At 48.9% G+C, this 25,916-nt stretch overlaps 1 protein-coding gene across 12 annotated transcripts in view; it reads left to right on the forward strand.

The window, feature by feature from the left end:
• Positions 1 to 7,108: 7,108 nt before the first annotated feature.
• RAPGEF1 (Rap guanine nucleotide exchange factor 1) overlaps positions 7,109 to 25,916 on the forward strand; it is an 87,242-nt gene continuing 68,434 nt past the window's right edge. For 6 of the 12 annotated variants that reach the window (XM_027471084.3, XM_038188121.2, XM_038188124.2 and 3 more), the window contains exon 1: positions 7,110 to 7,345. In XM_027471084.3, coding sequence (XP_027326885.2) covers positions 7,321 to 7,345 — 25 coding nt within the window. In that variant the 5' untranslated portion in view covers positions 7,110 to 7,320. Of the gene's footprint in view, positions 7,346 to 8,942; positions 9,183 to 20,831; positions 20,851 to 25,916 lie in introns of those variants that run through there. The other 6 variants (XM_038188125.2, XM_038188126.2, XM_038188127.2 and 3 more) reach the window with 4 other exon arrangements.

Consider the following 25,916-nt stretch of genomic DNA (forward strand, 5'->3'; position numbering starts at 1 on the left):
CCACCTGTTCCACCGTCCCCATGCCAGCATCCCTGCGCCGCCTCGCCCTGAGTTGGTGGCCTGGCTCCCTTTTTACTCGGGCTCCTCTTTCCAGAGCTCACCACCAGGAAAGCAGCGCCCTTCACCGTGCCTCAGTTTCTCAGGGCACACATGGAGACAGCCACGGGCACTCTCGGTGAGGGCCGGAGCTGAAGGGCACGACGCTGGTGCCAACTATTTTTATTCACTGCTGCTTTTTTTATGGCTCCTCGGGTGCCTTTCTCTCATCTCACAGCCGAGTCCCTCAAGGACGCCGAGGGATCTGTTCCAGGCAGATGCTGAAATCCAGCCCCGACATCCCGACCTGCCGGCTGGGAGCTGCAGGAATTTCCCCCGGAGGTTTGTTTCCCTGCCTTGATGTCCCATTTCCAGCAGAGCCCACCTCAGAAACCCCAACGAAGGTACAAGCTCCTGGGCAGGACAGCCTGTACCCCACTCAGCGGGTGCCAGTGTTGCTCTGATTTAAGTCCCAGCAGTGCAGGCCCTCCTGAAGCTATATGGCCTTGTGGCCACGAGTCCTGTGGCTCTGCCCATTGGGGTTCCCTGTTCCCAGTTTGGGAGGTGTTGTCCCCTCACCACGTTGACATCTCTCATCTCGGTGCCACAAGGGCACAGCTGCTCCCCTCTCCACGCCAGCCGTTGCTTTGTATGCCTCTGCCGTGCCCTCCTTATCGTCACCTCCATCCCATCCCCTCTTAAACTAAATAGTCCTAAATCTTTTTAATCTCTTCTCATGGATTATTGATACTATTTGTTGCACTCCTTTGGATCTTTTCCATTCCTGCTGTAGCTGTGCTGAGGCAGGGTGATGAGAGCTGACTCCTGCTGAAGGTGAAGTTGACAGAGTCACAGAGTCACGGCGGCGTTTTCAGCTTTGCTGCCTCTCCCTCACTGCCAAATCCTGCTGGATTTGGGGAAGGGGCAGCTTCTGCTTGTTGTGTTGTGTCCCTGAACCCATCGGCAGCGATCCCAAGCTCTTCCCTGCGAGCTTGCTGCAAGCTTAGACCCCATCCATGAGCAGCAGGAGCTCGGTTTTATTCCCTGGGTGCTTGTGTTGGAGTTAGGTGATATCCACGGTCACGGTGGGGCTGGGTTTGGGCTGGCGTGGGTGCTGAGGCAGTGTCCCCTGGGCAGGGGGTGGCAGGCAGCACACAGGCACCAGCTCAGCCAGGAGGTGGCCAAATTCACACCGAGCTCATCTGGGGCCCTTGCAGATGGTGCCACCTGCCTGTTCGTCATGCTTGTGGGGTGTCCCTGCTCTTTGTGCTCACCTGGGTGCTTCGTTAGTTAAATCAGTTAATTTTCTTGGTACAGGGAGGTCTGTGATGCCCTGATTTACCCCCTGGGTCTCCGTTAGGGTGGGGTTTGGCTTGTGCTGCCTTTCCAGCCTGCTGGAAGGGCTGCTGAGAAGTTTTATTTTCCTCCCATCCCAGCTGCAAGGAGCTGAGCCTCGATGTCCACCCAAAGTGCTGCGTCTGGTCCCATCTCTCCAAGCAGGCTGAAGCACTGAGGACCAGAAGAAGAAAAAGATGAGAACAAAGACAGTAACACAACTGGAGAGGTGGGTGCTGAGATGCTCCAGATCCTGCAGGGGGGCTCCTTGACACACCTTGGGCAAGGAAAGCCGCTCTTCGTGGAGCCGAGGGTCACCCCCGGCCAGCTGCAGGGGACAGAAAGCAGCCAGCACGGTCACTGGGGTGCTGCAAGCGCTGCATCCAGCCAGAGCATTGTTTTTGCTTGTCCACTCTCTGCCTGCTAAAGAAAGCTTTGTCTTTAAGTGGACTTAACAGAAAGTTTCTTTCGCTGCTTCTAACTTCATGAAAAAAAAATAAAAAAAAATAATAAGAAGAATATTCCAACATAAAATCTCAGACAGAATCAGAGGTCAAGTTTAAAAAAAAGTGAAAAGGAGGAGGGGAAGTGACACTAAACAAACCCTTGGTGCTGGCTTGACGACAAAGAGAAGCGCTTTGGGCTGAGAAATAATGGTTTGAAGTTCGCATCATTATCAGGGCTACGTGCCCCACATTTGCAATGCTGTCTGAAATGTATGCAAGCTGGGATTTGTGGTGTCACTGCACCAGCGTGGGGGCTGGCCAGTCCCTGCTTTGGGGACAGGACAACCAAAACCGAGACTGGCTCGAGCCATTTCAGCTCACTATCCCGTGCATTGCTGTGAGGACCTCAGAGGGGCTGGGGGAGGCTCATTGGGTAAGCGTGGTGCTGGCTGCCCAGCGGCTGCTTTCTCAGAACTGCGGTCCAGAGGAGTCTGTGCCTTTCTCTTCTAGCTGTAGAGGTGACAGAGCCCTTTTACAAATAGGGAAACTGAGGCACGGCGAGGCTGCTTGCACTTTCAGTGATGCTCCTCCAGAAACAAGCGCGGTTCCTGGCTCATCTGCTCGCCCCAGTGCCTCTCACCCCAGAGAGCTGCATTTCCTGAGCTCTGAACCTTCTTCCCCTGGCTGCCTGCAGGGCTCAGCACATCTCCCCGTCATCTGCCACAGCCCCTTCTGTTCGGTCCCAGGCAGGTTTGCTGATCTCGCTTGCTCCTGCCCTGCGAGACCTCCGTTACCTCACACCATGACCCTCTGCATCTCCCCCGGTCCCTCTCCCCCATCCCCGTGTGTCTGCTGTCGGTGCAGGAACCTCGCGGTGCTGCTGCCACCAGGCAGGGGACACCAGGGCTTGGGAGCAAGGTCTGCCCACCCGGGGCTGGCAGAGAGAGGGAGGCAGAAGCTGGGCTGTCACCTCCGATTACGTTTCTCTCTGGGTGACCTCTGCTTCCATAACGCGATTGTTATTATTTGACTTTGGGATATTGATTTTGATTTCCTTTTTTTGATTCGTTTTGGTTTCACTCTTTCCTGCAGGGAGGGATTTGGGTCACCTTCAGCTTCTGTAGCGGGAGGCAGGTGGGGTCACTTGTCCGAGGGAAACAGCCTGGCAGAAAAGCCAGGGTTTAGAGAGCGCTTGCGTATGGAGCAGTCATGGGACCTAGGGCTGTGTTTGTGTCTGAGGCCCTGAATCAAGCCCCTCCATGCACTCCCCGGAGAGCTGCTGAGCCCCCTGAATCTCCATGAGTCCCCCAGGCCACCCAGCCACTTGTCTCCCCCTCCGGGAGCTCCTTCATGAGGTGATCATGAATCTTAGAGCAATGGAGCAGAGCTGGACGTGGAGTGCCCCACATCCATGCACAGCAGCACCAGCGTTGTCATTCGGACCCATTGCTTCTCCAAACCAGCTCCTGGTTGAAAGGGTTTGCCATGGAGTCGTGTCCAGCTTCCTTGTGTCCCTCCCATCTCCAGCAGCACCCCATAACGATGCTTCAGAAGGAAAAACTCAGTTCTGCCAGGCAGGGCCTAAGGTAGCACCCAGCAGCACCCTGCAGGATCAGGCAGCGTGTTGGCCTTTCCCTTTGCTCTTACCCAATTTACCTATGGTTCATGGTGATTCACATGCTTACTTCCACCGGGAAGTATAAACCCCAGCAGAGGGCTAAGGTTAATCCAAAGAACCTTTATAGCCTCTCCCTTTCCCCCCTCACCTTCCTAATTACTTTAAATATACAAGAGGGCTGACAAAAATTTGTAATCTCCTTCTTTTTCATTTTTTCTTTTTAAGGATCCTGGGGCATGGAGTTTTTCTCAGCCTTCCCCTGTGGTTCTGGTGGCTCACTCCTTTGGGAGATTTTATTTATTTATTTATTTATTTATTTTTGGAGGGGGGGACAGGCAGGGACGAGCCCACTGCCCCGGCCCCCGGCTCTGTGCTCCCAGGGGCTGCGCTGCCCATCCGTCGGCATCTGCCGCCCTCTAGAGCCCGCACCCAAACGGCTTTTTTTTTTTTTTTTAATTTATTTTTTTTATTTTTCTAAAAAAAAGCCGGCAGGAAAAGCAAGTCCTGTCAGTGATGGGGCAGGATGGGGCACATCTGCCCGGGCCAGGGAGAAGTCCCAGCGGGTGCAGGATGAGATCCGCAAGCTCCCAGCTGGGGAACCCACTCCTCGCCCAGCCCTGGCCACCAGCTTTCCACCAGCAGCTCGTGTCTTGCTCCAGTGCATTAGGCTCTGGGGTCACAGTGGTGTGTCTGTCACTTGGGGTTCATCACGTATATTGAATAAGGCCTTTACAGGGAGCTGCTCATGTCCCACCCAAATTATTTAGCAAGGCCAGCGCTGGTCCAGAAGCACCGTGCAAGACGGCTGTTGGCTGAACTGCTTTTCCCTGCGCATTCCCAGTTATTCCTGCTACTGAGGCCCACTTAGCAGGGTTTGGGGGTGACCAGCTGCTATCTCCTGGCATTTCTGAGGGAAAGACCCTGCATCAGCCCAACCCTAACCCTGCAAGTGGAGAGGAGCAGACCCAGGTGAGGGATTGGGGTGGGAGGAAACAGCTCGGAGAAAGGAATGGCACTAGAGGGCAGGAGTGCTCTTCTCTAATTGCAGCAATGGTGTTGGCACTTCTTGCTCAACTTCCCCTGCTCAGTGGGTCAGCTGCAAAGTTCAGGGCCTCCAGTGACCCTGTGGGGTGCAGTCTGCCTGCGGGCCAGGGCAGAAGCAGAATGCCCCGGAGAGCTTTGGGCTCCGAGGCCAACTGCCTGCCCGAGTGCCGCTGGCACTTCTGCTGCTGGGTAGTTTCCCTCAGCAAAGAAAAGTCACGGAAAGGAGACTGAGGTTGGTAGCTCCCCTTGCATGCCTCGTGCTGCTGGGTGAGCATCAGTACCAGTACCAAGGCCTGATACCTTCTGCCTGATGTGGCAGTGGCACCTGAAAAATTGGTTCTTTGCAGGACACCTCAGTGTTGCTTTCTCTTAAAGGCGACCAGGAGCCATCATCCCCTTTCCTCTCTCCTGAGCCTTCATCAAGAAACATCCTCACAGGAGCTTGCACCACTCTGTACCGCTGTGAAAAGCCTCGCCTCCCCTCCCAGCCCTCCTCCTGCCGCCCCAGCCCAGCTCTGCCCACACCAGCACATTCACACCCACACAATCAAATCCAGGGTGTTTTTCCCCAGCCTGCTCACTGGGATATTTAGAAGCATGGGGTTCTCCCAGCATTGCAAGTTGCATCTTAATGCAGAAGGCAAGGGAAGCTTCAGCTTCCCCCACCGGCAATACAACACAGGAGGAGCGGGGCTTTTTATATCAGCAGCTATGAAAAGCCCTTCCAATTCAGTAGCTGTTCTGTTTGTATCACACGTTATCGCACACGCTCGCCTTCTTCCTTGCACAAGTCTGACAACAGAGCGTGTAAGAATAGCAGCTTCTTACTTCATCTGGCTGCTTCCTGTGTGTGCTCGCGCTCGGCTCTGCTCACATTAGCATCACCTGCCACGGCTCCTACTTTCTCTCACTGGCACAAGCGAGTCAAAACAGCTCAGCACAGCCACACCAGCCGCCTCTTACACCCGTGTAAGTGAGAGAAGAATCTGTCCTTAATCTATTTTTCTTCAAGTCTGTTTAAAAAAAAAAAAAAAAAAAAGGCGCAGTCAGGAACTCTCTGCTCAGGAATGGAGTTGTGTTGGAGCAGGCACAAGTCTCAAAAAAATTAATGGGTGAAGAATGCGCGCTCTCCTTCCCAGAGGTGTTCTCCTATAGCCTGTGCCAGCCCCACGTGTGTGAGGTGTTTAAAAAAAGCTGATGAAGTCACTTCAAACATCATGTGTAAAGCTTACGAAAATACCAGCCTCGTGAATGATTATTTTGATAGAGGGGGAAGTAAACAGCCTCTGCTGCCTCAACAAGCGCCGGAGATTTATTGGCCTGTAGCACAGCACACCACCTGCAAGTCAAGGTACTGCTGTGATGTTTATCCCTAATTAAGTCATAGAAACGAGTTCATTTTCAAATAGGCCCATAATCCTTTTATTGTGGCCTAGGGCCATCGCCACCAACTGCTGTCGTTTTCCACTAGGCAGAACCCACTTCTCTCCCACACGTCACCACGCTCGTGTCCTGCCACCAAGAGCTCTCAGTGCTTCCTGAGCACAATTTGCAGCCAGCGCAGATGTGAGGACTGCAAACACGGAGCTATGGGGTTTATAGAAGCCGAGAGCTGGAGCCTGTTGCTGTCTACAGCCTCTGTGGGGCTGCTGGTGGTGGTGATGAGTGCCCCCGGGTTTGTTTGCAGCGAGCTGCGTGTGTAGAAGTCGAGGTGTCCGTGTGATGCCACGAGGATGCTGAGCACTGGTGTCCAACTGGCTAAAAACTAGGGTGAGGTTTGTGCAAATCCCACCCTCGTTCCTTGTTCATTAACTTCGCTGCCAACACCTCTAAAAGCAAGATTCTACCCCAGTTTTTGAAAAAGGCAGAGCGTTTGGTAGGCCCACTGAGCTTTTGAAGGACGTTTAGGGGGTACTGTTAGTGTTAGGTTAGAGGTTGGACTCGATGATCTTGAGGTCTCTTCCAACCTAGAGATTCTGTGATTCTGTGATTCTGTGACTTCAGGATTCGTGGTTGGATGTGGTGCTTAGGGACATGGTGCTTGGGGACATGGTGCTTGGGGACATGGTGCTTAGGGACATGGTTTAGTGGCTGACATTGCTAGTCGGGTGATGGTTGGATTAGGTATTGTGGTGGCTTTTTCCAATCCTAATGCCTTTATGATTCTGCGATTGTGTTACGATTCTAAGACTGTGTTCAAGACAAAGCTCCCCGAGAGCCCCAGGACCCTGAGGCACATCTCCACACTCCACCATCCCCTGGTGCCCCCACAGCCCTCCTCAGATCCCTGCACCTCCCCGGCCCCACTGACACCCCAAGAAGACCCCTCGGAGCCCCCCCACACCCAAGAAGACCCCTCGGGTCGCCCCCCACACCCACCTCCCCCAACGCCCAGCACCCCGAGGCTTCCCCCCCAGTGCAGCCCAGCCCCTGAGGGGCCCTCCCTGAGGCGCCTCCCGCCAGGCCGGGCCCGGCCCCGCCCGGTGCCGGCGCTTCCCCGGCGGTGCCGGCAGGCGGAGCTGCGGCCCGGCCCGGCCCGGCTCGGCCCCGGCGCGTGTGTGTGCGTGTGCGGCGGGAGCCCCCGGGCCGCCTCTTCCCCTCAGCGGCCCGGCGGAGCTGGGCTTAACGGGGAAGAGGGTGGGTAGGTGGGGGGTGGGGGGGGGGTAAGGCAGGCTGGGCGGTGCGGGCGGGCAGCGCTGCCCTGCTCCGCCGCCGCAGCAGCAGCGCCTCTCTCCCGGATCGCAGCCGGCAGCAAGCAGCAGGAGGAGAAGGAGGAGAAGGAGGAGGAGGAGGTGGCTCCTCCTGCACGGCCGGGCCTGAGCGCCGGAGCCCGGCTGCGACATGTCCGGCAAGCTGGAGAAAGCAGGTGAGGCGGCCGGGGAGGCTCCCGGGGGGGAGCCCGGCGGGGAGGCGGCGCTCGCCGGCCTCCCCTCACGGTGCGGCCCGGAGGAGCCGCTCGCCAAGGGCCTGGCGAGGCCCGGCTCGGCCCGGAGGGGGGGGGGAAAGCGGGCAGGGCCCGGCACCCTGCGGCTCCCCGGGCCGCCCCGAGGCTCCTGTCACGGCGGCTGGGGCCGGGGGAGCGGCGGGGATGCGCTGCCCCCGCTGCCGCCCTCAGCCCCCCGCCGCGCTGCCCGGCTCGCACGCTGGTTTTTGTCAGGCTTTGTGTCTTCTTCTGGTCCGTTTTTGTCCTTTTTGTTTCCCTTTTCCCTTTGTATTTCTGTCCTCTTTTTTTTTTTATTATTATTATTATTTTCTCCTCCTTCTTCTTTCTTCCCCTACCGTCCTTTCAATGTAGCAAAGCATCAGCAAAGCCGGGGCGCTGCAACGCTTTGGGGCCTACCCGCAGCGATTCATCGCAACTTCTCCAACTTTTCCTCTTCTGGGGGTTTGTGCGAGATCAGAAAAGGACGAGTCCGTGGGCAGAGGGCAGAGGGAACTTGCTCATTTTTTCCTCTTTTCTTGCGAGGCTCTTCCCTCAGCCTGGGGCGCTTGCCTTCCAGCGGGGGCCGGGGGGAGGCTGCTGAGCTCTCTCCTGCTGGCCCAGGGAGCGCTGAGCCCGGCCGTGTCGTCCCGCTGTGCTTCTGGAGTCGTGTCTGGTTCTCAGCTGGCACTTGGGGTGGCTGAAAGCCCCTGTTCCTTCCGTGTAGCGGGAGCAGGACGCTTAAAGATTCAATTAGCGTTTCGCAAAGCAAGCGCTGAGGTTATTTAGGCTAATTACATTGCATTTAATTAGTGGAGAAGAAAAAAAACAATGCTGTTTTGTATTTATTTTTTTTTATCATAAGGAGCAGCTAGACACTTTCCTACTGGGGACCGCGCGGTAGCAGCGTGAGTCAGGATGTGTGAAGTACAGCGTTCAGGCTTCCCAGGACAGCAGCCGCTGATTTAGGAAGATTCCTATTTCAAAGGAATAGAGTTGGGAGCAGCCCTTCTCTGGTTTTGATCATTCGATCCCGGTTTGTTCTGGCTTCCGTGCTGCGCTCTACGAGAATACGTTCTCTTGTGCTACGGTTCTGGAGCAGCCTCAAGGGCTGAGCAGACTGGCTGCCTGGCAGCCGGCTTTGAAGCGCAGCACATAGGCACGTTTCCAGCCCTCAGCACTAAGTCTCTGTCTCACAAGTGTGCATCGCATCACGGGACAAATGTTACTCCAGAAATATCACAGGTTAATCCGATGCACCAGCCCTGACGCAGTATCGCAATGTCATGCTTTGCTTTGGGGTTCTGGCTCTCTCTTTCCGATGCTTACTGGTATATCGCTGCCGCTTTTTCTCCTGGAAGCAGGTAACTGCTTAAGGAAGGGGCTAGCGGCCTTTAGAGACCCGGGGCCAGCTCTAAAACAATTGCCACCTGTTAACGTTAGAGGTGAATTTGGCTTGGGGTTTTAGTTAATGCTGATAGCGCTATAGACAGTAATTGCAGATGTATAAATAAGTGATCACGTTTTGTTTATTCGCGTGCAGTAAATAACCCTGTGAGAATAGTAAATATAACTCCACACCAGCGAAGCAGCGTGAAGAGTTCAAACACGGGAAGATGACTCTGTAGACACACACAAATGCAGCGCGGTTCCATAAACAATAGAACAGAAAGGCCAAAAATACCATACAAAAATCATACGCTGCGCAACCTAGAGACCCGACCTTGCAACACACTGAACTCCCATTGAAGAACTCAAGACATCATGCAGGATCCGTCCCCAGGTCAGTGCTGTAAATGTACAGTTTGAAGATGCAATGGGTGAAGGCTTGATGCGGAGGCGTTCTTTCTAGTGGGTGTGTATCGTGGTGATGATTTGCTGAATGAGAGAAACTGTAAATTTGGGAAACTGTCCTCTTCGAGCTGCTTTAATTTCTTTAAGATGGGTGTTATTTAAAAAAAAAAATCCAGTCCAAACATAAACTGGAGGAGAAGAGACGGGGAAGGGGAGGGAAGGAGGGCTGGAAGCCAGCTGTTTCTGTACAGGATGCTCTTGATCACTGTTCCTGAGTGTTTGAACTTGTGATTGACACAAACAGTTCAGATAATAACGTCACCGAATAAACAGAGTCTGTAATACTGCAGCAATACTGGAATAATATTTGTTGAAATGTATACAGTAGCAGAACAAAGGATACAGAGTCATGAAACAAATGCTGCGAGGTCTAAGGTCTGCCTATTTGTGTACATTTGTATTTGTTTTTTCCTTATGGGAACGGAAATGCATGCAAGGCTCATTATGTTGTAAATAGAATAGAAAGTTGCCCGATAATGAGTTATCGTGAATAGCTTCAGAATTGTTTTGGGCTTTGGTTTGACTCTGCATGAAGGAGAAAATGTTCATCAGGGCAGGCTGTGGGATTAGAAAGCATGTTTTAAGGGTGAGATCCCTAGAGATCTTACATGTATCTCTACTCCCTGGTTCTTTAAAACAAAACACATTGTCAACACTTAATAATAGAAAAAAATAAATAAATGCTAGTAGATACCATCTACTAGCTACCATCTTGTCCACCAAGGAAGGGAGGACGAGGCTCCCTCTGGAGCCTCTCGGTACTGCTGTTTAATCACCAGAAGGGCTACTGTGGAGTGATTCATAGCGCTGCTTTGGAGCGAAGGGGAGCCATCTGGTAATGTCAAGCAGGACGGGACATTTCGTTTTTACTTCTTGTAGAATCCCCATTTCTTTAGGCTCCAGCCAGGAAGAGCTCCGAGTGGTTTCTGAAAGCAGATCCCCATTTGACTTGAGGAGCAAGAACAGCACCCAGCCTTGGTTTTTCTTTACTCTAGAAGTGATGTGTTTGTACTTCTTGTCTCTACTTACAGAAGATATTCGCTCTCACCCTGCTTAGTTATGTAGTTTTGATATAAAATCCAAAGCAGGGATGCCAGGAAAGCAGAGAAGGCCGCAGATCCTGCTTGGTTTTCCTGTTACCATGGCAATACATGAATTCCTGTATTTATTTACCTGATGGATTACACGCTCCAGGGAGTTGAACTATTCTGCATCATTCAGGGAGAATAAGGGAGCAGTAAGACACCATCAGGTCTAAAAATACAAGCTTTTCGGTAAGGAAGGTCCATTCAATAATGCCCTTTATTAAAGCCAAGGAACGTATGGATGCTGTACTTTGAAGGTTTATTCTACTTGAAGTTTTCAATCTTAATCTTGTACTTTCCTGCAGGGTTTTCACATCCCTTGTAAGCTTGCCTTTTCAATAGCTGTCTGCTGAAGGTTGTTGGAGAGCACTGTTTCGAGAGTTTAGCTGCATGGAGCGCAGTCAGTTATCTCTGTTCAGCTCAGGACTCAACTGGAGGTGTTTATTCCCCGCAGACTGAAAATGCTGTTGTCTTCACCTTTTTCTGATAAGCATTTGCCTGATAAGCAAATTCATCTCTGAAGTTTCCTCCTTTAGGATTGGTGATATCAGCGTGGAGTGGTAATCCTAGGCGAGAGACCTCTGTTCTTAAAGCACATGGCAAAACAGAACAGTTCCGGGGGCCAGATCGTTCCTGTGTTGAGAGGAACTTTATTGTGTGTCCAGAGTCCTCCGTGCTGATTTACATCACTCTGAACTGTGCATCGGTCTGTGTTTTTGTTCTGAGATGAAGTTTATGGGTTCTTACTGGAAAACGTATATGTTTGAACTGTAGTCTTCTCTTTTTTTTTTTTTTTAATTTTTATTTTTTTTACACCTGTGCAGTTTTCTGCAGTTTCTCTTTTTCCAAGTTAAGTGCGGGTGAGTTAGCAGGCACGGCTCTCTTGGTTCAGCTGTGGCCATACCTCCACACCGTGTGCTTGAGTTTAAGTGAAGGCTTTCACGTCAGTCACTTAGAAGTGTTGCAGCTGACCGGTATAAGTGATTTTTCTACCGAGGTTTTTTAAACCAAGTAATAATTTTCTGTGAAATGCTTTACACGCTTTTATCATCTACTGCGTTTCCTATTACAGACAGTGGCATCACAGCTGAATTTTCCTGTAACTTGTTTCAAAAGCATCAATAATGCTGTGTAGTTTTGTGTAGAGGCCAGTGCAAGATGATCGTTACTTAGTGCTTCCAAGAAAATGGCACAAAGAGTGTAATTTTACGTTTTGATAAGTCATCACGGCTTGACAGGTGTTGTTTGTGTTGCACAGCTTCAGCGCTGGCGTGTTCAGAAATGTCGCCTGCAGGACGGCTGGTGCAAGGCCGAGATGGTCGTAGCAGTTCTAAGAGGGAAGTGGACGACGAGTGTGGAAAAAAAGACAGCTGAAGGCTCCTGGAATGCAAAGCAGCTGGGTTGTGCCTTAGTCAATGAAAAAGCAGAAACTGGAAACAATTGCTAAATTTATTTTCAGCGCAAGCAGTCGTTTTCCTTGAACCGCAATGACTAAATATATCTGTTTGTGTGATTTTCTGCGGTGGTAACTCTTACTGGCTCTTGCTGACCTCCTGGCAAGAGCAGAGAGATGAGTGGAAGGTTGCTTCAGCCAGAACGTCACACAAATGACCCTCGCCTGGGTCCTTGTTTCGCCCTCGCCTGGGTCCTTGTTTCGCTTGCAGAGAATATTTTGTTTTAGTCAGGGACCTGTGATCTGTCAGCGTGGCTTCAGTTGTTGCTCTGCACAGCATGAGTGGAAGAAACGGGGTATTTCTTTGGGAGATTGTACTTTGGTGTGACGCCTGTCTTCTTTTCTTTATTACCATTAGCAGATTGGAGCATTCAGCCATTGTGATAGCAGCGTGGAAGCGGTGTGAAATTCACCCAGCTATTGCAGGAATATTAGCTTTGTTTGTTGCTTCTGTCTAAGTAACTGAAGCTTGGATTTCATGTTGTACAGTTGAGAAATACCGAAGATACTAGATTGGTGGGATGGTAAGAGAGAACAGCGTGTCATTCGCAGAGCTTTAATAGGGATTAGATGGAAAGGGAGAGCTGGTTGGAGGAAACCGAGGTTTATTCACCTTTGCAAGTTGTAATCTGCAGCCCTAGGACTCTGTGCTGCGATAAAAGGAGACTAGAGAAGGAAAAAAGCGCATCACGAGTGGAGCTGCTGATGGAATGGTAGGAAAGACCCCAAAAAAAAGAAATGAGAGGAAGCCCAGTCCCCACATGTTGGAAGAGGAGGGAATGGTGGGCTAAGCAGAGCAGAAAGGGAAAGTCAGAGGGATGACAGGAAGGGAAAGCTGGCAAGGAGGAGGCAACTGGCGGCTTTCATGGCACCTTGTTCCAAGGCAGAGACAGAAGATGAATTGCAGCCATCCGGAAAAGCTGCAGGAATCCTGCAGGTTGGGACATGCTGCTGCAGGAACGTGCTGCATTTCTGCTATTCACGTTCCTGCAGCATGACAAAGTTGCTGCTATGGTACCTGACCCATAGCATCCATTCTTAAAAACACATTGCTGAGCTCTTCTGGTGGCACCGGTGCTCCTAGAGGAAACAATTTCATCTATGTGAGAAAGAGACCAGGTCCCCACATACTTGGGGATGCTTATGTGGCTTGAGGCATCCCAAGGAAGCTGCTGGGTAAGGTTCTTGGTCCACTTCTGTTTGTGTTGCATATTTCACTGAAAGACCTTCAGCTTTGAAACACTCTCTTGATGTCAGATCTGTTTGCTGTTACGGTTGGTGCTATAGCTCATCTTCTCTGGAGTTTGTGAGGTAATGTTCTTGTGCTGAGGGCAAGGCAGGAGTGGATGCACACAGCAGCAATAAGATGGCCTGTGTCACAGCATCCACTTACTGCGTGGGGAGGTGCCACACTGACCGGTTCCCCCTCATACCACAAAGGATTGATTGAGCACAGGTGGCACCTGAAGAGGTTTCTTAAAGACAGGGCTGAGGCTCTGTGGGTCAAGCAGATGGATGTTTTCCATGATGCTACTTTATCTGGTCTCTGCTGCTTTGCGTAGAGCTTTTCGGGTGTCATGAAAATACTGTGCATTTGGTGAGTCAAGTTAACATCTCGGTGTTGCTGTCAGTGTCTCTTAAGTATTTATTAATTTTTCTGTGGAGGGTGAGAGGTTAAAGCTTGCTTCTACTCTGATGCTCTCGCCCTCTGAAGGCTTCATGTGGGGGTGCTCTTTGTTGTGTACCTAACATATGCACTTAGAATAAGTAAGAGCTTTAATTTCATCCCTTTTATGTACAAAAATATTGGATAATTCTGTATTGAGAGAGAACAGATGAGATTTTCCTTCTTAGGCTTCTGGAAAGAAAGGAAGAAAAAAAAAACTGTAGAGGTTTAAAGTCAAGGAATAGTTGCTGACAGCTGGTAAACGTTGGTGGAAAAAGGTTCTGAAACTTGGTTGGATGATTAAACCTTGACAGAATTTTCCCAATAGACCAAGTACACAGTTCTAGAGCTGTTAAATCGTAGTTTGCAGGTAGGCTGTAATTGGTGGCAAAGGAACGTGTTCGCAGTGTACAGCGTGCGTTGTTCCATCCCCTACCTTTTGATATTATTTTTTTTAATTGTGTTTCTCAGTCTACCAGCTTGTCCTGTCCTTACAGCCCAAGAGGAGGTAAAATAGCCGCAGGAATTAATTCCATATTTAGAAAGTTTCCTTTACGAACCAAATGGCATGTAATAAAGGGCACCCCGGGAAATCAATATTTTCGTTCTGGTTGCGTAGTGCGTTCCAACATAGCTGTGTTCAGTGAGTCCTTCTGATGGCGGGCTCAGAAAGCAGCCAATTGCGCTTAAAACACAGCTTCACTGGGTGATATGTTACGTTTTTATTTGTGTTCTAGCTTTATTAACATAAGTTGGTCAGTTTGAGTATGGGGAAGGGCAGGTAGTTCCCAGCCACTCTGCTTAACTTCCAGTGCAACTTCAGCAGTAATGAGTGCTGCAACTTTATAAATAAGGAAATTAAATATTCCTTTTTGGATATGTTTTTATCACTTAAATGACTTTTTTCATGTGTGGATTCTGTTTTTCTAATTCGAAGATGCTTTAAACTAAATTATGAACACACAAGAGTAGTTGATTTGAGGAATTAGGAAGGTCTACCACCAGGTTTGGTTAGAGCTCAGCTGTGAATTTACAGAGACCTACAGAAAATATAGAGCATTGGAGCAGGAGGTGGCTTGTCCATATAAATGTCCTCAGAAAGAGCACACGGAATTATATGTTAGGTTTGATGCCAGCTTTTTTCTGGAGCATACCTGCTGTGGTGATGGTTTGAGTTGACTCTTACAGCTTGGGATTGCTCCTCCAAGGCTCCTACAGGGGAGAAGCTTGCTGCACCCAAAAAGCGTTGTGTCTCTGAAAGTCCTCTGACACTGAAACCTCTTCTTCGAGCTTTGTGAGCGATACCTAAGAGAACATAACTGGCAGAATTGGGGTTTCTCTGTTTTTGGCATAATTTTGTGTGTGCTCTGTGGATAGCTGTTTGCTCTTCACCCCTCAGACCAGCGGCACTTCTTTCTCCTGCTCTGTCAGCCTGGTCTGTTGCAGTTTCCAGGAGAGACACTTAGGAAAGTTGGGGAAGCTCCCTGTTCAGATGTCTTCAATTAATTTACGAAATGCTATTTAGAGTATGTTGTTTACAACGAGGTGGCTCTCTTGAACATGGCCAATGTTGTGAGACTCAGCTGGTCTGTGTCCTTTTAAAGAACCACCGAGTCTCGACTCAGAACTTGCAGAGTCTGCTCCAAGGTGAGCTTCCTTCTTACCTGTGTACCCTTCTTAAATGATAGCCTCTTTTCCTATGGAAATGTGGTTGCTCATCCATCATCGTGCCTTTATTACAGCAAAAGGGAAACGCAGCTGTCCTATGGCCAGTTTGGCCATCCAGCATCAGTTGGTAAGCGTCTCATTTCAGAATTGCTACCATGTGGTGCTTGTTCAGAGGAATGCCAAGGGAGATGCAAGGAAGCAGGGTTTCTTGTCTTGGAAGAAGAATAGACAGTTTGCTAGCTTTGCTGCTCATATTTAAAAAAAAAGAAAAGTATTTTTTAAGGCCTAGATGGTGCAGTTTGCTGTTTGATGATTTAACTAAGGTTGTGATTTTATGCTCTGTTGCCCAGGCATTCTGTCAATCTAAACACGTCTCAGTTGATCTTGCATTTAAAATTCACAAGCACAAGACAGATCTGACTGTCCTCAGAAAATGAGGGAATTGTGCAGTTACTCTGTTTAACCTCTGAGTTAGTTGATGCAGCCTTTGTGTATAAGCAGGGTCTGAGCACGGTAGGGGATAGGTTCTTTACAACGTAGAAACTTCTCCTTTTTTCCTGACTTCTGGTACCAGCACACCTGTGTTAGTGAGTAAGCTTTTGCTTCTAAATGTATGAAAGTCTGATAAAGTCATAAAAGAGAGATTTATGGTGATTCAGGAATGCAGAATTGCAGTTTTTGCAAAGCTGGCTTAAAGTCGCACCTATGCTGAAATGCATACTGTTTGGCTTAGATCAAGTGTAAAACATTAAAAAAAAAAAAAATATTTTGAATATAACTTTTGTTCCCATAGCTTCTAGTCCCTCAAGGATTCCTGCAATTGTCAAAACGTTTTAATGTTGATTACATTGTTTTGCCACAAGCTATAGGAAGAGCCCATGAGACTGTGAGTAGTGCAGACCATAACGCTGAACATTCCCAGCTCATTTCGGGGTGGATGAGTGCCATCCTCGGGCAGGTTTCTGTCCCGTTGGGAAGTTGTTCTGCACCTTCCTTGGTCCTACAGTTACACAAAGCAAGGTGCTCTGCCTTAGTGAACTGTGCTGTGTGTATGGTGAAGCTGCCAAACCTTGCCCCCAAAGACAAGAAGACCCCTTGCCCCTAGAAAATCCTGTCCTGTGCAAACTGAGAGAGCTAAGAGCAAACCCGTGCACCACAAGGGGAGCTCCCTTAGTCTTCCCCCTGCTGCTGGTGGCAGATCTGTGAGCTAGCGAAGTTTTTATCTAATTTGCTGCAGCTTCCTGAAGGTGAAACAGATGCTAGACCCTTAAATTTCTTTGGATTCCCTTGTGCTGCTCAGCCTAGGGAGGTGCGGAGTATCACGTTCCTTCAGCTGAGATGATTTGGCATCAGGTTGAAAGGTAAAAACACTGATAAACATGGTTTCTGTTGCTGCTAGAACAAAGACTGTTCAAATTGTGAACTGGTTGGCCTGGAGTGGGGAATGCCAAGGAAAAGCAAAATCCTTTGGAACAAAGGCAACGTGTGTCTGTGTGCCTCTTCTGGACATGGGTCGGAGGAGGCGATCAAGGACACTGGGTTGCTGTTTAAAGCTGAATATCCCAGTAAAAATGGCAGGGCAAGAACAGAGAGACTTAAGGTCTTGTGACTGCCTGTGTATTTCCATGTAGACTTCAAACAAAGATGGTTTTGCTCCTGTCTGTCTCAGGTGAAAGCGTTTACACAAATTCTTTCAATATGCATTGGCAGCTCTTACTCCTAGGTTCTCTCCTGAATTGCAGCCTTGTTCGGGAGACCTCAAATCTTTGGTGTACATTTCACTGCAATACGTCCAGGGCTCCTTGGAGACATCAGGGAGACCGCAAGTGATAGACGTGAAACTTTCCCTGAGCTTTCTCTTGGCCGGCAGCCTGGGAAGTGCCAAGGTGGAAGGGATCAAAACCATCCCCCTGACCAGGCGCTGGCGCAACGTGCGTCATTGCCCGGGGCCGTCTGGGTTGTGGCTTTTTCCCATGTGCAGCCACGTAAAGAATAAAAACACAGACCTGGCAGTCGCTCCTTGTTGGCTGTGTCCAGACTTCCCACCTGAAAGGGTGTTTTACACCTCGTGTTTGGGCTGAAGGTGACGTGATGCAGGAGGAGAAGCCGAGGGAGCATCCGAGGGATTATTCCTGGCAGCGGGGCAGGTGGGTTTGCCTGTGCGGCGCTGGCAGCAAGGTGTGGGATCGTGTTAGCAGCAACCACAGCCACGTCTGAAGGGTGTTGATCGCTGATGTCATTGTTTTGATACCTCTCGAGTTCTCTGCGTGCTCACGGCTGCTGTAAATAATAACGTGTAAGCTTGCTGCCGTGGGTCACTCGGTCTACTGGCAATAGCCAAAGAATTCCCACATCAAGCGAAAGCGTAACCGATCCCCAAATCGCTCTTAGCGCGATTGTTGTGTGAACACGGCTGTTGATTGAGGCCCGGATCTGAATCTGGTATCCAAAGTTGATGACTTATGCAAAACAGCATTTGCTGCGAGGTTACCGGTGTTGTGGCTTGCCCTGTGGGGAGAGCTAACAGGCTGTGGGTTTTTTATTATTATTTTCGTTTGTTTTTATCTTTTAACTCTTCTCAGATGAGGTGCTTCACATCTACAAGCTTTGGCAGCCCGGTGTAATGTTTCACGTGTTATCACAACGGGGAAACAAAATCACAGGTGAAATATCTCAGCTCAGCAGCACCCGTTTGGGGAAGTTGTTGCTGGGTGGTGTGCCCAGAGCTGTAACTCTCCTGTGGTGCTGCTGCACACTGAGATCTTGGGTCTGGGGATGATAACAAAGCACAGAGACTGGCTCCTCCTTCTGTCCTCCTGTGCCCTTGAAGGAGTCATTTGGTTAAATTCCTTAATATTTTTGCAGCTGTGGTTGTGGTTTATTAACTGATGCTGCCTTGAAGAAGAGCCTGTGTCTGCAGCAGGGTTTTCATTACTCATCTGTCAATACTTGCAGAGTGAAACAAATGGGTCTAGGTAGAGAGGCTTCTGCTTTTCTGGGTAAATGCTCCAGTTTATTTTTCTCCCTCCATCTCTGTTACTGAGGGAGACCATACAGACAGTTCTTGGTGCAGCGCATGGTAGTGCTGTGCTGGATAGGAAGGTCTGGCCTGCTTTGTCTGTCGGGATTATTTTAAGCAATGATGTTTAGATTTTAGTAAATGAACCAGAAGGAATTGAAAACATCTCTCTTTCCCAAAATATTCTAACTCATACAGCTGTAAATGCCCTTTATCCTGAATCAGACCAGCTGGAGAATTGCCAGTTTTCTCTTTTGCAATGGGCAAAATGGGATTTCTGGCCAGTGGTTTGACATTGTGCTTGTCAGGAGAAGTCCAGTTGAGATTATTTATTTTTTTTCTTACATATTCCATAAAACTGAAAATGGAATAAACCACAATGATTGCTTTGTCTACTGAAGCAAGCTGCAGGTTTTGCAATAATTGTCTCGGCTTCTGGGCGAAACGTAGGAGGCAATTTATCTGCCTGGATTTCTTTTTTTGCATGCTGATTGGAAACGAAGGACGTCTTACTTCGAAACCCCTCCAGAAGAGGGATACCTGCTCCGAGAGACAGAAATGCAGCTGGTTTTCGTGTTGGTACGTAGTGTGGGAAAGCACAGGGCACTGACATTTTCTGCAGCAGGCACGTGGTCGCTGCGCTGCACCTTGCCAGCACAGGGCAAAGCTGCAGCAGGAGGATGAGGGAGTGGACTCGAGGATCCGAGGGCACTGACTCACTTTCCACATGCTGCTCTCGAGTCTCACACTTGGCTGTGACATATGTTTAACAGAGGAGCAGCTGGGCTAGCGAACAAGCGGACTTGGGAGCCCAAATTTAGTGCTGATCGCCTTCTGTGTGTGTGCATTTTGGGGGAAGTACTGGAGTCCTTGCCCCCTTTCCCTGTTGTGCCACCTGGTTTTGCTTTGTTTTCGTCCAACTTTGCAAAACACGGTGGGGAAAAAAGCGTGCACAGCAGTTCCCTGTGCAAGAAGACCCAGACAGAGCTGAGGCGCAGCCTGGTGAAGGAAGCTGATAAGTGGAAACCTTGCTGTGTGCCTTTGTACCTTGACCACATGAGGTGTTTGCAGGTAAATGGGTGCCAATTTCCGTAGTGCAGAGCTGTCTTCTGCGCTGGAGTTGCAGAAGTGTTTGAAAGTCTCTCCTGTGCGAGGCTGTGCTGTGTTACCCCAGCCTGCAGCAGGAGTGGAGGGAACCAAAATTGCTGCCAGGCTGAGCTCTTGATCAGCTGCAAGCGTGTGAGGACCTAGTTTGGAGATAAAAACTGGCCAGCGGGTATTTCCATGGGCTTCCCTCAGAATGAGCAATCTCAGCATTAAGTGGATGCATTGCAGATTGATTTGAATGAGAGAGATAAGGACTTGGACTCGATGATCCTTGTGAGTCCTTTCCAACTCGGGATGTTCTGTGAGTCTATGAATTTCAAAATCCCACTCTTTCAGTAGCCTTAATCTGCTGACCTGATGTGAAACAGTGGAAAATAGTTCAATTGAGGGAGAAAGGAAGAAAAGATTTGCACAGCACAGTGGTAAGCGTGTTGGTCTGATCCCCACCCGATACTGCATTCTCCTGATTTGAAAGGTTTTTTGCTCTGCAAGGACAAAGATAGCTTCCAAAATGGGGAGCAGAGCCATTGTAAACTCACCAAGTGAGGAGAGTTAGTATCTAACACGACTTTTTAAACTATTTTCAGCTTGCTTATGCATCTTCGCAGATCTTTAAGCTGTGCACAGGTGTCAGTGTGTGTGTTTAGCCAGCTTTGACTGTGAAGTTTGGAAAAAAAAAAAAAAAGAAATGGATAAAAAAAGGCACAAGCTATGGAGTGTATGAGCAAGCATCGTATATAAATTCCATTGTTTTGTGTAGCTGTGCAGCCTATCAAATTCCAGCAGTGAGACTCTCCTTACAAACGCTTTTGTATTTTTTCTGTTGACTCATCCATCCAGCACTTGTAGTAGCACTTCAGTACTGCATTATAAAGCCGAAGGTTGAAACAAGGCTGTTCTTGAGCCGGTTTAATCAACAGATGCAATTAATACAATAATGTTTGTGCTGCCACCCAGTCTCGCTGGGACTGCATTGTGGGCAGCGTTGCCAGACAAGGAGATCTCTGTGGCCGGGGCCTGACTGTACGAGCAGAGCACGAAACGTTTGTGTTGAGCAGAAGATGAACACTGAAAGAGTTTCAGACCGATCATAGCTGGCAAGGGGCCTCCCTGGTGCTACAGGCAGCGTTAATGAAAGGTTGAAATGCAATCTGCAGCGCTTCTGATTTAGTGGATGGGTTTCTGAAACGCTGGGATTTCTGCATTACGGAGCAGCAGAAGCGTAAAAGGAAGGCTCGGATTGGTTTTGTTCGGTGTGAATAGATGCGGGGTGGTGGCGAAGGAAATACAGTTTGGACTCCGAGCTTTATTCTCACATGAGAACAATGCCAGTCCCAAACCAGCGCTTCTCAGATGTGTTTTACCCTGGGAACTTGCATAAAACGTCTTCCCTTTCAGCCGTTTCATTTTTAGCTGCATACAGGGTGTAACCATTGTTTAAGGGAGTGTCGGTGGCACGGAGCCAGTTGATACGCAAACCCTATCATGAATTGTTTTAAAGAGAGCGCGATTTTCTGTGCTGAGATATATCGATGGCTTTTCTCAGGGCAGTAAGGACACGCTGACTCCAGCAGTTGCCGGAGCAGCTGTTCATTATGGGTAAGCCATATGAAAAATCTTGTGAAAGCCTCAATATCAGTAGGAAGCAGCGCGAGCTTAAATGATCACCACTCGAGTGTGGCGGAGCCGTGGCAGTAGCTGCTTTTGTATTTTCCCTTGCTTGGAATTTTACATTGGAAAAAGTTTCTGGTTCTTACGGTGGCAAAGTCTGTAGGGTAGTTTACAGGGAGGTTTCTAACTTCAGGCTCGTTAATGGTTGTAAAGGCTTGCCTGGACACTCCCCGTATCTTGCTCCAGGGTATGAATTTATTTGATTTAACCCACGGTGAGTTGATGGAGCAGCTTCTGTCTCCGTAAGGGTATCTCTCCTGGCTCTGTGGCTTCTAGGATTTCCTAACATCGTAGCACTGGTGTTACTTACACTGGGTTTCTGCCAAGTTCTGTATTAGGACTTGTGTTAGGACAGGGCACGTGCTTGTAAAGCAGTTTGCTCCGTGTCCTGAGCTTCCTAATCGATAAGGTGGGGGTTTTTTGGTATGGCCTGTCACTGTTCTTAATCATGGAGCTGACTTTGGTTGATGCTGACAGCTTTCCACCAGCAAGTCCGTTTTGAATTAATGAACATTTTGGATAATTTCTGTAACTGCCATTTTCAGGAAAACAATTGTGATTTTGGTCTGAAATCTTTGCCCCGTGCCAGCCGTGAGCAGTGGGCCCCCTCTGGGTACGGGTGGCTGCAGCATCGCCCCTGACCTTCAGCTTGTGAAAAAAAAAGCATGCAAGAAATGCTGTGCTGCAGGCATGAACCCTCCAGAGGCCGAGCATGCAGTGCTGGTGGGAAACCCTTCCGCCTGCAGCCACCCTAGTGCACAAACAGACCCAACGTAACGCCTTCCTAGCTCAGCTTCTGCGGGATTTCCAGCCCGTGGTTGGGTTACTTCCTTCATCCTACACTTGAACTCTGCGTTTGATTGCTTTTTATTTCGTATTGTTCCTCGTTGTCTGTGACACCAGGATGTGATTTCTTCTTCGTCACCTCTTCCCTCCTGTAGTTTCTCCCCATGTGTAATTTTTTGACGCGTGTATTGTTTTTTGTACTGCATCCTGGCAGAGAGCTTGTGTCATGAAGTTTTGGTTCAGCAGGGTTGTCCTGGAGATGCAGAGGGATGTGCCCCAAACAGCAGGACGTGTCACAGCCACAGGCACTACGTGCACATCTTGCACAAGCAATAGGGCTGCTCTTGGTGCTGAGTGTGATGTGTCAGGGGATGGTTCACGGGGGTGGTAGCAGGGGGTGTTCTGGCTCATTTGGAAAACAAGCTTCAGTTTCCTTTGATGTAATAATTTCATGAATCAAAAAGGAAAATGAGTAATAAACATTAAGGATTATTTAGAGCGTTATATTTTCAGAGCATCGTGCAATCGTTTATTCTGTCCCTTTGACCCCGTGCTGTCTGTAGCGAGGTGAGACCAGTAAGTACAGCTTCTGCCCCTGCCTCATTTACTGCTAGGGTTTGAGCTGTTGCTCTGGTCAGATGATGTCTGCTTCTCCATAAGCTTCTGCTGGCTGTTCAGTTCATCGCTAGAGCTGTGCGCCCTCCCAGCAGGTTGGTAAGTCGTGTTTTAACGCATTTCAGATCTCACCAGGCAGGGAGAGTGGCAGATGGTGCTGTGTAGGGGTGGCACCGCTTGTTTGTAGGAAGTGCAGGTGTGCACAGAGCATGCCACCTAGAGGAATGGAGCTGGCAAGGCTGGACGGAGCCACGCTTTGCTGGCAAAACGTAGGTGGCTGTGAGAGTGCCTGTGTCGAGACCTTCTCCGTGCAGTGCACGTTGTGGCCCTGCCTCTGATACGAAGGTCCCTGCACAGCCAGCTTTCCATCAGCTCCTCAAAAAAAAAGCTTCACAACTTTTTACCTGAGGTTACTGTTGATGATTTCGCATTCTACTTATGTTGATCCTCATCTTTCACTGAGCCTCGAGAATCTGAAATTAAGTGGAGGATCTCACCTCAGATATTTTCTGGGAATTAGGGTGAGGAATCTAGCACTAGGTGTGAGTTGATGGGATAATGCTCTCTAAGCTCTGTGCTTTTTTTGGCTCGTATGTTGCAATTTCTTTTGCAGGAGACTAACAAATTTCCCAGAAGATTATCCTAATTTCCAAAGTCTCAAAGTCTGAGTTGTAATTAAGCACTTAATTTGATGAGGTTTTTTAAATGTGTTGCTGGTCTGCTGGCAGCTTGGGGAAATGGTTCCATCTGCAGCCCAGCTTCCCTCGTGTGGGTTCAAGCTCACAAAGCCGATGTATATTTAGAAGTGCCAGAACTTCAGCCTACCAGACAGGCCTCAGAAAATTGCTCCAAATTCATGCTTTCTGGATGGGTTAAAGCCAGATTTGAAAGAAGTCCACCTTCTTTGAAGAAGCTCAAGTGATCGTTAGGGAGATGGCAGATTTCCATTAACGCCTGGGCAGTGAGCAATTTTAATAATGCATCTGATTGCTTACAAATTACACTGAGCTCCCCCATTTCCACAAATTGCAGCAATCATTCCATCCAAGAGGGAAGCTATTATTTTATTTCTTTGAAATGAAAACGCGTTTCTTTTTTAGTTCGTGTTTACCGTCCTCTGTTCTTTGTGAGCTGAGCCTGCATCTTGCCTCTACTAGCGAGGTAGTTTCCCCGAGAGCCAGAAGCACAGAGCCAGCTGCTCTAACGGGGCTGTCGTCATCGGAGGAAAGGTTTCATGGTGTCGTGCTGGTAAGCTCTGCTCTTCATGGGACTCCCATGCAGTGGTTTCTGTGGTCAGTGAACTGCTGAAAGCCAGAAAGGGACAGTAGCTTGTGCTGGTCCTGCAGCACAAGGGGCGGTGGTGGAGGTTTGGGAGGAGTGGTCCAGGTCCAGCTTTGATGTACCTCGTGTGCAGCATGAGCAGTGCTTCGGCAGCCCAGAAGGGCACCCTCCAAACTCTGCTGACGTGCCCTGCTGAACTTCAGGTGCTGGAATACATTGGGGAGGTTTTCCTGTGTGGGCTGAGCTAATTTTCCTTGTAGTCAGGGACGAGGAGCTTGTATATAGTCAGGAACAGTAACTCTACAGTGCAGTAACTTGATGATTTCCACCATGTGTTCCTTTCTGTGGTCTCCTAGCCCAAGCCAGGCCACCATCCAACGTTGTGATCATCCAGCGAGCCAGGGAATTGTCAGGTAACCATGTGGCAGGCTTGACCAGACGGTATTTCCTCTTTAGGACAGAAGTCTGGTTTTGATCCACGTTGGAGTAACGTGTGTCACAAGAAGGTCGTAACCAGTGACTTAGGCTCATGGGAATCTGATACAGAAATGATAACGACCAGGCAGAGGTTTTCTGTTTCATGCTATTTGAGGTCATAGCTTCCAGTTGACTCTGATAAAATTTGTGTCTTCTGCTAAGATTTCTCTCTGTTAATTTAGAAATCCTGCCCTTTTCAACCCTCCCCAGAGTTAAAACTTTTGTGCTCAAAACCTCAGAAGCAGGCTTGAAGACTTCATTACGCTGTGCCTCTGCGGTGACCCCCACATATTTCCATCGAGACATTAGGATGGCCTTCCCATTTCCTCCTATTCTCAGTTTAACTTTTCCTGTTATGGGAATACCAAAAAAAAAGAAAAAAGAAGAAAAATGCAATTAGTCATATGTTAAAACAACCAGACTAAAGCCAGTAGGAAGAGAATCCTCTCGGTGATGCTTTATGGGGCTGCGGCCGGAGCTGTTGGGTATGTTGTCCACTCACACGTTTAACAGGCCTGCTCCGTGGCTCCCTCCTTACCACACATCCCTTTTTGCTGATAACTTTCTGTCCTCCAGGCTACTGACAGCTGTTGTCCACTCGCTGCTAATTAAGAAAGCAGCATGAGCGATGGCAATGTGGTCTGGAGAGATTGAGCCCCCCTGGCTGCAGCAAAGCGTTTCAGCCTGATTAAAAAGTCTGAGTGACAGCTGAGCGGCCTTTTTTTCCTCCCCTGTCTGTTGAGCTTCTCTGTAGATAGCCTGTTTGCTATCGAAACTCTCATGTCGGGCACCCTCTGTATCTCAGTGGTTTTTAGATCCTGTAACAATAAGCAATGTCAGAACAGATTTACTATTGAAAAAGGGGGCACGTGTGAAATTTAAGCAGCTATAAAGCCGTGTATTTAACATGCAAAGTGTCGTGTACATCTGTGCTGTTACATAGAAATTCAAATGTAGGTCATTTTTTAAACGAAATGATGCTTACTTTGTTGAAAATGTAAAACTAGATAGAAAATCAAGATTATCATGAATGAACAGCACTTAAGTAGACGGATTGAGTGGATTTCAAAGATGCTCCCTGTTTGTTTAAGGATTTTCCCTGTCTGTTTTGTTTCCTTCTTTGGTTTCCTTGTTTTGTTTTCCCTTGTTTTTCATCGGGTCTCAATGGGTGATCTTTTGCATACTGGTTGTGCTGTGATTTTCAAGATGCAGCAGGAGCATGGGCTTGAACTCTGGAATTCCCTTTCTGGGCTGTGCTTCTATGGAGATAAAATGGGAAGACTGACATTAAGATAATAAAAGATTGTTGTTTTAATAGACATTGAATTAAGGTGATGGTGGTTTGGTGGAAGCCGCTTCCTCCTGAACCAGTGATGCTCTCTGGAGCTGCTTACCCCCAGGAATATTGTGACTCTCTGTATTTCTGACTAGACCTGCAAAATTCAATCTGAAATCTTGTTTGCAGGAAGTGGGGTCTGTGTACCCCCTAGCACGCTCTGCAGGCACTGCCCTTTCCTCTCATATCTGGACTATAAATCCTTCCTGTTGTGATTTTTCTCATGCTTGGCTGTTACCTTTTATCTTGGAGATGATTGTTTCATGATACAGAACCACAGCACAAGCAGATCTTCTCTTTAAAAGCACGGTGTGTATAGGAGCAAAATGGTTATGTTACAAATCACTGCCAAACTCTGCTCCTTAGGTGTGTGCAAATCCTTTAACTAATGATGTCTGCCACAGTATGATTGAACAGCAGAAGCAAGTCTAGCAGGAGGAAGGTGTGCCTTTGACTCTACTTGCTCCTCTTCACCTTGCGTGCCCATCACTTTGCCTCG

This window comes from Anas platyrhynchos, chromosome 18 (genome assembly GCF_047663525.1).
Source record: "Anas platyrhynchos isolate ZD024472 breed Pekin duck chromosome 18, IASCAAS_PekinDuck_T2T, whole genome shotgun sequence".
In the NCBI taxonomy this organism is placed as follows: domain Eukaryota; kingdom Metazoa; phylum Chordata; class Aves; order Anseriformes; family Anatidae; genus Anas; species Anas platyrhynchos.